Below are 10,735 nucleotides of genomic sequence, written 5' to 3'. Positions count from 1 at the left end.
TATCTGCACACTTATAACATATCTGTACATTTATTTAAACAATTACATTTTGTTCCTGTATATAGTACATTATTTAATTTCTGTTTTTCTTATATTAGTGTTATATCCCATCCCTACTGTGTTATTCCTATGTATGTCTGCACTATGTCTGTACTTTCTTCTGCACTGGAAGCTCCTGTCGTCAAGTCAAATTCCATGTGTGTGTAAACATACTTGGTAATGTGCCGCAGTATAAATGGCTGCCCACTGCTCCGGGTGTGTGTGTTCACTGCTGTGTGTGTGCACTTAGGATAGGAAAAATGCAGAGCACTAATTCCTAGTATGGGTAACCATACTTGGCCACATGTCACGTCACTCACTTAAAGCTCTTCTGATTCTGATTGTTGCGAATTCTGCTGATATGTCATCAATGTTATTTATATGGAAAAAATGTTATCTAAATTGCAAAAATGAGAGTGGTAGTCTTGATGCCATTACGTGAATGTGCTGAAAACTACATACTGTAATGTTTTACATATCTTTTATCTGTCAGCAAAAAGTGTGTGAAACGGAATACAGTATATATATATATATATATATATATATATAAAATATCTTATGCCCATCAAGGATGCATTTATTTGATAAAAAAATACAATAAAAGCAGTAATATTGTGAAATATTTTTACAATTTAAAATAAATGTTTTTTTAAATATATATATTACAATTTAATTAATTCCTGTGATGATAGATCTGAATTTTGAAAAAAAAAGTTGTACTGCTAAAGTTTATGTAAACTGTGATTTTTATTTATTTATCTATTTATTTACTGACTTACTTACTTACTTGCCAGGATCCTTTGATGAATAGAAAATTCAAAAGAACAACATTTATTTGCAATAGATTTTTTTTTGTTTATTACACTGTTAAGGTCTTTACTGTCACTTTTCTATTATTAAGTATTAATTTAGTTTAAAATAATCTTTAAAAAAATTGTATTGACCCTAACTTTTGAATGATATAATATTTTGTAAAGTAAAAATATATATGTAAAAATTAACTTAATATAAACATTTCTGATTATTCCTTTGAGGTTGGGCCAGTGAAAATGTAAACTACAGGCCTGACTGCATCTTCAGAAAATAAACTTTACTCTTCAGTCCAACATTAAAGCATCATTAAAAAGCAGTGATGATTTCATCTGACTGTCTGAATGCTTCAATCTCACTGAACACTGAAGCTAGAGATGTTTCAGAGGCCAAATGACAGTATGTCAACAGATAAGCCTCAATCACCAGTCAGTTATTTCTGACAGTGTCGGCTGACACAGTGATTTATGGTGTGTCATTACCGGGATGGTCACACACAAACACAAGACAGCCGACAGAAAACGGCAGTGTAAAGTCCAATACTGATAAACTGAACACTCCTTTAAAGTACATAGACTATATACAGACTAAACAAACACATCACCCACAAAGCGCATGTACTTTGGACACATGGCAACTCCCATAATATGGTGTTTCACCTGCCTGTTTAAAAGTCTGTGCTGTTACTTACTTCGCCAGCTGAGGAAATTCAACCTGCCACAGGAGCTGCTAAAACAGTTGTACTTTGCCATCGAGTCTGTCCTGTGTTCATCCATAGCTGTCTGGTTTGTTTCAGCTACAAAATCAGATATCAAGAGACTACAACAGACTGCCTGAACAATTAATCTTTCATAATTATACATCGTCCATCACAACTAACAAAGTTATCTGACAAATTTATATTAAACTGCACACTTTGTAAATAACATATCTGCACACTAATAACATATATGTACATTTATCTAAACCATTACATTTTTCCTATACTTCTATTTCTGTATATAGGACATTATTTAATGGGGTTTTTTTTATTTATTTTTTTTATATTAGTTTTATATTACATCCCTACTGTGTTATTCCTATGTATGTCTGCACTATGTTTGTACTTTCTTCTACACTGGAAGCTCCTGTCGTCAAGTCAAATTCCTTGTGTGTGTAAACATACTTGGTAATAAAGCTCTTCTGATTCTGATTCTGATTCTGATAATGAGGCAGAAAATATGATTACATAAGCATCTTTATGAGCTTCCAAAGAACATACCACTGCTGGATGACATCCCACACCACATACCAAACCATCTATCAATTATTAACACATTAGTAACCCTCTAAATTCACCAAACACAGATAACACTAACTAGAGCGGACGACCTTCAAACTGGACTGCTAAAGGAACAATTTTAATGAACGTGATTGCTGAGTTCAAACAGCACTGACACAATACGTCATTAAATCACATCTGACCTTATTGACTTTCTTCATCAATCATCTTGGACTTATTGTGCATCTGTGCATATTATTTCAAATATTTTCAAATGTTTGCCTTTGTAATCTTATCAGAATGTAACAGCACACTCCACCCCTGCTGAATATCCTGTTTTATTCTTAAATACATAAGATTATGGAAGTAAAATAGTTTTTTTTTTAATGTTCACTATCCATATATGATCAATACTGGGTTTTCTCAGCTAACAGGCAACATTCAGTTAATGTTCTCTCAAGGTTCTCTCAGAGTTATGAACAAACAGTCTTCCAATAACGCTAATAGAAAGCTTCAGTTCAAAGTCATCTGGTCTTTAATAAGGTTCTTAAAACATTAGCACAAAAATATTATTTATACAAAGTTCATGGAACGTTTTTTTTTTCTAAAACGTTTTAGTAGTTGGACGTTCCTCTGACATTTTTTAAATGTTACTACTAGTTTCAGAACGTTCAGAAAATATTTTTAAAAAAATATTCCCATAATGTTTGAAAAATGATCAAACTGAATATTCCCTTAGCATTCACATTGCCAGGAAAAAAAAGATTGAAAACATTTGAAAAAAACTGATTTTTTTGAACGCTCAAAGAAAATTCCAAAGTACGTTCCAAAAATGTTTGCAAAATGATGAAGCTGAATGTTCCCTTAATGTTCACATACCAGGAAAAACATTTAAAGAACTGGATGTTTTGAACGTTCAGAGAACATTTAATAATAATGTTCCCATAATGTTTGCAAAATGAATAAACAGAATCTTCCCTAATACCGTTTGAATAATTAGGGGGAAAAAAATACTTTTTTTTTTTTAAATGCACATTTTGAATATTCAAAAAATTAATTAGCAAAGCATTCTTGGAACATATTTTTGTTTACTGGGTTGTTGTTTTATCTCACCATGTGGTGACTCTCGTGGCATCCATGTGCCATAGAACTTGGGAAGATGTTGTTGCAAATCCAGTAGCCTTTTATCTGTGCAGTCCTTAGCAAATACCTGCAAACATGTGAAAAAGAAAACATTCAGAAATAATGTTTTCATAACATTCTTAGAACATATTTTTGTTAGCTGGGTATACTCTTTCATTTTGACACTCTCAAAGAGTGAATTTTTACTGAAAACAAGGAGTTAATATTAGTTGAAAACAGTTGTTTTGCTTAATTTTTTTTTTTTAGGAAACTGGAATCATTTTTTCAGGGTCCTTTTATGAATGGAAGGTTCAGAAGAACAGCATTTGTTTAAAATAAAAATATTTTGTTTTATAACATTATAAATGTCTTCACTGACACTTTTGATCAATTTAATGCATCCTTACTGAATAAAAGTAGCTAAAGGAATAGTGGCAGTGTAAAGAGTAAAGGAAAGTGTAATTCATTAATTTTAATGGAAATTTACAGTTAAGTTATTTTGCACTGTCTGACTTGCAGGTGTTTTTTTTTCAGGGTGTTATTTTGGTTTAGATGTTTGTCCCTCTGACATTATTTGCATGTGAAGACTATCGCTGTATATATTTTGTACTGCTTACAGTGGTGTGGATTCATCTTAGTTACCTGTGTGTAGAAGTTCATCTCTCGTGGGCCTCTCGGAGGAGCTTGTAGCTGTTTCAGGATCGTCCCATCAGGATGCTGCAGAACACCTGTGCAATTACAGAGACCCAAACACTGAAAACCTGCTAACACGTCATCATCATGACAACTGTGAGTATTTTGAGTGTGAAAGCTTTTATGAAAGCCAGGAAAACATTTGAGAGGAGAAAATAAACCACATAAATGAGTGTGAGTGTCATTATAAGAATTACATTATAATTAACTAGGATTTAATAAATACCTAAAGAGGTTTACAGGATGGACTTTGGATCAATTTAATGCCTCCTTGCTGCATAAAAGCATAATTTTTTTTCAAAAAAGAAAAATCGTACTGAATTGTTTTGTCCATTTCAAAGCTTGATAGTCTTGGAAATATCCATCAAAACTTCTCCTTTTAAAATCAGTGAGTTTGGAACGACATGAGGGTAGTTAATACAGAATTTGTGGGTGAACTATTCCTTTAACACAAGAAAAGACAAAGCGCTGACTGCTGACAATCTGACAGTCCATCAGATAACAGCTCACATCTCATTCATTCAGAAAATCCCCATGACAGAGCCACAAATGACACATGAGAGTTACTACAACAGAGGAAATGATGTCATCTGACTGTTGGCAGAAGCAAATTAATTGACGGTATCCCATGTTAAACAAGTGACAAATCCTCGGACCCTTTAATAAACTATAATTAGTTCTCTTACATGATATATTGCCCAACTCAACCTTGCAAACCTGTTAGAAAAACCTGTGCGAAGTCCTCCACAGTTGACAACTGAATTTGCTCTCAGTAAGATGTCCTAAAGAAATGTGTAAAGATTCCTACTGGAATTTCTATCATATAGGATAAAGTGTCATATATAGGATTAGGAAAGTAATTTAAAGAAAATCTTTTAGGGTTTTAAATTTCCTATAGATCACACTGAGATCCCCTTTTTATCCCAACAGTATTCCAATACAATTCTACAAAAGAGTCCTGTGGAAATTTCAGCTTATCCAGTAGGATGCCGTTTGATTCAAATAGGACTTTTTGATCCCTTTAGGATTGGTTAACAGATTATGGAAGAAATATGTCCTGTATAAACTTTTTGATAGGTGTTCATCCTAATCCAATCCAAACAGTATGATGCACACAATACACACTTCAGTCAAACAAGAACTAAATACTCTGACAGGAATTAACAATCCTTCAGTATTCCTTAAATCCCATTTAATATAAATACTGTAACTGTAAACATAAGGTTTTCTAAAAAAAAAAAAAAAAAAAAAAAGTGAAGATCACATGAAGAACATCAGAAGAACTGACCAGTGTTATTGATCCCGCATTTATGTCCAGCCACCTGATGAGAGAAAGGCACACATCCATCCAAGAGCACCTGCTTTACTGACCCATTCTTATTATTTTCATTTTCCAGTTTTTCCAGCGTTCGAGATGATGAGTCCATGATTTGACCATCTGCAGACATGTTCAACGTCAATTTATCCAAGTTTAACGGAAGCTGGCAAAACTTCTGTTAATCATTTTCCATACCTGTCAGTTATTCTAAAAGAACATAAACGTTTTCATTAAAACTCAAAATGTCTCTTTCTTCTGACCAGATGCGCTTCTGGAGCCCCGAATGTTTTTGTTCATTCACTCACATATGTGTCCGTAGTTTTAATCTACACTGGAGCGCGACGCGTAGTTCGGGTTGCGGAATGGTTCGTGACGTAAGCACGCAGTTTACCAATCAAAGTTGGCGTTCGCAAACGTTGCGTTCGTGCGCGACGCGTCTCTGATCTGGTTACTGAATGAGTAGTGACGTGGGCACGCGTTCCACCAATCCAAGTTGGCGTTCTCGCAGGTTGCGGTCTAGCGTTCCGTCTGCGCTTTGTAACAGTTTCTTTTATAATTTCGACGCACTCCACTTTAACAAAACAACGCACACTTGAAAATCTGTTTTTAAATGACGTAAAGTCACTGATTAGCAAGAATTCAATTTTACTCAAGCGACACAAACTGTAAACAGCTGAGCGTTTCATTAAAGTTTTACACTTAATGTTGTGCTTGGGTGAATCATCGTCTCACACAACCTGTTTGAAACTGTTTATTTAACATCAAACTTGTACAGTGTACTTTTCTGAGGGAGAAAATACAATAATTTCACAGAAAAGACAAGCTCATCAAAACATGATTTTCTTCATGCAACATTTTGTTCTGTTACAGAAACAGATCTAACACATCTTTCTGAATGACAAGAGGCAAAATAATCCAAATTAGATTTTAAACTACATAAAACAGTACCTGTCAGATTCTGTGACTAGGATTCAAAATATAGGTGAATGCCATTTTAAGTACATTTAATGTCAGTGATCAGTTAAGGTCATATGTGAACTTTAATAGGCAACACATAGAAAGAAAACATGAGAAGATGGCCATTTGGTTTTCATACTCCTTTCACATTCATATTTATCTCCTAAAACGAACAAGATTCTGTTCAAAATTCAAGTTTTTGTCTCTAGTGTCTCTCCAATATTATGACCAGTGTTTAAGCACAGAAACATATTTAGAAGAGTTTGGTTAAACCAGAACATATCCCACAAAGTCTAAGCAGATAAAAAGAGAAAATTGATATGTATTGCTTAACAACCACCCAGATATATATAGTACTGGTCTGAGAGCAGATCACTGAAACCGGTCAAGCATACAGAACACGATCAAGCACACATACACAGGATAACATAATCACACATTTAATCCCATCAGCCCTGACCACACATGTAAAGCGAAGACACACTAATCTCTATCACTGAGAATGGACGGTGATGAACAGTGGAAATGCTCATGCCTCCTTGCGTTTAATGATCAGAGGACCAACGTTGTCTCCCGTTTCCTGATTGTGTTTAGCATGTGCGCCATCACAGTATGGAAACTGTAAGAAACCAGAGAAAACAATTACATTAAAAACGCATCACAGCGAGTTTCATGTCACTGATGCTAAAAACCAAGTTTTGGCAAGTTTATTCAGCAGGGACTCAGATTGAACTGATCAAAAGTGACAGTTAAGAATTACGCAATGTTACAAAAGATTTCTTTCAAATAAATGCTGTTCTTTTGAGATTTTTATTCATCAACGAATCCTGAAACAAAATCACAGTTTCCACAAAAAATATTAATCAGCACAGGTGTTCTCAACATTGATAAGAAGAAGAAATGTCTGTTGAGCAGCAAAGCAGCATATTAGAATGATTTCTGAAGGATCATGTGACACTGAAGAGCGGAGTAATGATGCTGAAAATTCAGTTTTGCATCACAGATATAAATTACATTTTAAAATATTTTACAATAAAACAGCTATTTTGAACTGAAATAATATTTCACAATATAACTGTTTTTACTGTATTTTCCATCAAATAAATGCATCCCCTTGGTGAGCATAAGAAACGTCAAAACTATTACAAAATTTTACTGATCCTAAACTTTTTTCGCTTTGGATGAAATGGATATTTTCCCCTTCTGCTGCTTTTAAGATCACAGTTCAAAATAGCCACTAGTGATGTTCCCATGGCCTCAGAACAATAATAGTCACATGGAATTTAAAACTTAGGTGATTGGCTAAATATTTCAGGAACTGAAAATCCACGAGCAAAGACAACAACTGCTTCCAAAATAACATATTTTCTGAGCAGGTTCTTCTTTTGAATAAGCAATTACTTAGTGACCATCAAAAAGAATGAATGAGTGTAGTATAAATGTAATCTAGACATACTACATTCATCATAGTAGGTTGTAAGGTCCACGCACTTGGCCCAATGAAGGTATCCAGTGGTGGATGAAGGTTTCTTGCGTGTTCGGTCTTTTCAGCGCGCAAAGTTATTCAATTTAGGTTTAACTCAAATCTGACTCCATTTTATTATCTAATCTGACTCCATTTTAGTATGACCTCGAATTTAGGTTGAAAGGCAAATTGGTTGTTTGTCGGTCTCTAATTATTCTGACATTCGAATATTCTAGTTAACTCTTTGCTTATATATTTACTCGTTCATTAGGAGGGGAAGGAAGGGGATGAGGAAAAACCAATGCATATGTGAAAGACGTTTCCCACATTTTCTCTTAGTGAGATGCGGAGACAGATTTCTGTATGTTAATGCACTGTGTGTGTATTGTCTGTCTCAGAAGATCAAAGTATCTGAGTTTCTTTTATCCTTACAAGGTCATCCAGCGACATCTGCCTTTTTTTTATTTATTTTTTTGGAATACTGTAATTTTGGACATACTATAGTTCACATACAGTTTTTTTGCCTACTATATAGTAGGGAAGTATGTGATTTTGAATGCAGCCAACAGTCAAAAAGTCACCTGTTGCAGGGCCAGGTCAATGGCAGTTGGATTCGCCCCTGCAATACGTGACTAGCAAGCACTGCAGGAGTTAAATGGGAACGCTAACAGACAGGTTCAAGATAAACACCTCCTTGTATTAATCACACCCAACTGTCCATGTATTATATGTACATAATAAACATCTCTCCTGGTTTCATGAAGGTTAGTTTCAGATTCTGGCTTCAGCAAGATGTCCAGGAGAACAATCACAATTCTGATGCAGCAGTTTCTGTATTTTGAGTGTTGATGGATCAAAGTTAAACGTTTCTGTCTAATGTCTAATGGCAGTTTCTCAGATGTTTTCCATTAAGCACTTTCTCACCTTTTTGGATCTCCAGCACCTACAGTACACAGCTTTGTCGCCCAGGTCTTCCATGTCAAACGCATGTACCACTTTGGGGTTGTCTTTCTGCAGATCAAGGTTGACCTTTGGCTTCATGCATTTGCTTTTGCTAAAATATGATTTGTAGATGAGGATTCCCACTGCTGCAGCTCCAAATGTCACAGACACTGCAGTGATGATCTCAGCTGGAGGAGCACAGAAGACATCTTACCACACAGAGCCTTTTACTCCAGTAACATCACAGTGACAAATCTAAAACACTGAGTACCATAGGAACTAAATCCATGTTAGTTATAAATAACCCATTTTTACATAGGCATGTATAAATTAGAATAAAAATACTTAAAAGAATATCATAAAATATTAATATTATTACTTATATTAATTAGGCTAAATAAAACTAAAGATACTAAATAAATAGTTTACGTTTCTCTATGACTACACAGTGACAGATCTACTGTTTGAACCATTAAACGTTGAAACTGCATTAAATAATCATAGTAACTACATCCATGTCAGTTACTGAAACTATATTTAATTTCTTGAAACCTGATACGAACAGAGATAGTCTATTAGATTGTCAACGATGCAGCGAGCAAAAGAGAACAAATGAAGACATTCAGAGACGCTCGCTTACATATAACAACCTGTTGATGTGTGTTTGTGAACCATATCTTCCATATTTCAGTTTATTTCAGTAGTTTCTAATAAACTACTGCTAAAATTCCGACCATAGACACATACAGCGTGAGCAAAACAGTACATTTGCCTTACAAAACACCTTTATATAACATCTTTAATGGAGGTCTTTACCTTTATGGAAGGAGTTGGACGCGCTCATGGTTAATTATTATTGTTTTGTATTATTATGATTATTTTTTGCTCATAATTTAAAGAGCTTCAATCGTCCTCAACGCCAAATGGAGAGTTCAATCTGATTAACTGTGCGCTGTATTTACGCAGAACGCGAGTTATTAAGCAACTGATGGACTTTTACTTTGACTTTGCGGTTGCGCATGTGGTCGGTGAAGGTTGAATTGAGTGTGATTATTATTATTATTTTCCTACAGGTCAATACGAGCGTTAAAACCTAAAGAAAAGTATCTGTAATTTTAAAAAATGTGTAACAAAGTTTTATATAAATGATTAATTTCCTATTGATTTATTTAAACGATCTAAAAGTTCAAATGAATTCATATTATTTTATTTTGCCACTATTTTCATACAGTGAATGTGGATTGTTTTAAATACAGAGCCCCAAATATTTATAAAACTATATTTATGGTTAAAATTTTGGGTTGAAAGGCGTGACAGTAAGCAGTTGTCAATTTTTTGTGTGACTTTTTAAAACCATTTATAAAAACAATACTTTTATTTTGAAGTAGTGTACAGGAAGTCTTGCGCTACTTCCGAGATCACGTTGACAAACACACACGTGTGTGCCCAGCAGCATGGATCTTAACAAGTGGTGCAATTTAAAGTCCGAACCGAGTTTAAAACATTTGACAGAGGCAGAGTTCGGTGTCCTCTGTTATTTTTTTTTTTTTTACGTGTAACAGCGTTTTATATAAAATGATTTATTTCTTAGCGATTTATTTAAAGTTTAATTCAAATTAATTCATAATACACTTTATTTTGCCACCATTTTCATACAGTCAAAGTGGGTGGTTTTAAATGTTACATGGAGCTCCAAATAATTATAAAACTACATTTATGGTTACAATTCTGGGTTGAAAGGCATGACAGTAAACGATTGATCTTTTGTGTGCGTGTGACTTTTCAAAACCATTCATAAAAATAATACTTTTATTTTGAAGTAGTGTAACAGGAAGTCTTGCGCTACTTCCGAGATCACGTTGACAAACACACACGTGTGTGCCCAGCAGCATGGATCTTAACAAGTGGTGCAATTTAAAGTCCGAACCGAGTTTAAAACATTTGACAGAGGCAGAGTTCGGTGTCCCGAAAGAAAAGCAACGCGTGTCCGTGCAGGAGCTGGTGAAGGCGCACATTGAGTCATTTGATCAGGCAGTTACTGATGGATTATGTCGGGTTGTGGAGGTGAGGTGCAGACACACACAAACACACGTGTTTATACACATGTAAATTCTCTACAGACACTAGA

The 10,735-nt window shown here is 34.6% G+C and overlaps 3 protein-coding genes across 4 annotated transcripts in view; 1 reads left to right on the top strand and 2 right to left on the bottom strand.

Moving 5' to 3' along the window:
* ipmka (inositol polyphosphate multikinase a) overlaps positions 1–5,529 on the bottom strand; it is a 12,332-nt gene extending 6,803 nt beyond the window's left edge. The window contains exons 1-4 of one of the 2 annotated variants that reach the window (XM_016561764.1): positions 5,439–5,529; positions 5,214–5,363; positions 3,875–3,960; positions 3,224–3,320 (exon numbers count right to left, since the gene is read on the bottom strand). In XM_016561764.1, the coding sequence (XP_016417250.1) occupies positions 3,224–3,320; positions 3,875–3,960; positions 5,214–5,352 (322 nt within the window). In that variant the 5' untranslated portion in view covers positions 5,353–5,363; positions 5,439–5,529. Of the gene's footprint in view, positions 1–3,223; positions 3,321–3,874; positions 3,961–5,213 lie in introns of both variants that reach the window. The other variant, XM_016561762.1, reaches the window with a different exon arrangement.
* Positions 5,530–5,907: 378 nt separating this feature from the next.
* On the bottom strand, positions 5,908–9,569 carry cisd1 (CDGSH iron sulfur domain 1). Its single transcript, XM_016561704.1, has 3 exons — positions 9,424–9,569; positions 8,590–8,795; positions 5,908–6,819 (listed from the first exon to the last, which is right to left on the bottom strand). Exons 1-3 carry the CDS (start codon positions 9,449–9,451, stop codon positions 6,730–6,732), a joined length of 324 nt encoding a protein of 107 aa, XP_016417190.1. The 5' UTR covers positions 9,452–9,569; the 3' UTR covers positions 5,908–6,729.
* Positions 9,570–10,303: 734 nt separating this feature from the next.
* Positions 10,304–10,735, top strand: part of polr1b (RNA polymerase I subunit B) — an 11,068-nt gene continuing 10,636 nt past the window's right edge. The window contains exon 1 of the mRNA XM_016561749.1: positions 10,304–10,671. Within this exon, the coding sequence (XP_016417235.1) occupies positions 10,498–10,671 (174 nt within the window). The 5' untranslated portion in view covers positions 10,304–10,497. The remainder of the gene's footprint in view (positions 10,672–10,735) is intronic.

The sequence above is a fragment of the Sinocyclocheilus rhinocerous genome, unplaced genomic scaffold (assembly GCF_001515625.1).
Source record: "Sinocyclocheilus rhinocerous isolate Xijiao unplaced genomic scaffold, SAMN03320098_v1.1 scaffold1069, whole genome shotgun sequence".
Lineage (NCBI taxonomy): Eukaryota > Metazoa > Chordata > Actinopteri > Cypriniformes > Cyprinidae > Sinocyclocheilus > Sinocyclocheilus rhinocerous.
This window is presented reverse-complemented; position numbering and strand designations above follow the sequence as displayed.

Bases quoted from the DNA above. Each gene is read 5' to 3' on its own strand.
- cisd1 (XM_016561704.1), bottom strand. From the start codon at position 9,451: ATGAGCGCGTCCAACTCCTTCCATAAAG. The intron at 8,796-9,423 runs GTAAAGACCTCC...GTGCTCCTCCAG, and splicing joins GTCCAACTCCTTCCATAAAG to CTGAGATCATCACTGCAGTG. The intron at 6,820-8,589 runs GTGAGAAAGTGC...GGTTTCTTACAG, and splicing joins GGTGCTGGAGATCCAAAAAG to TTTCCATACTGTGATGGCGC.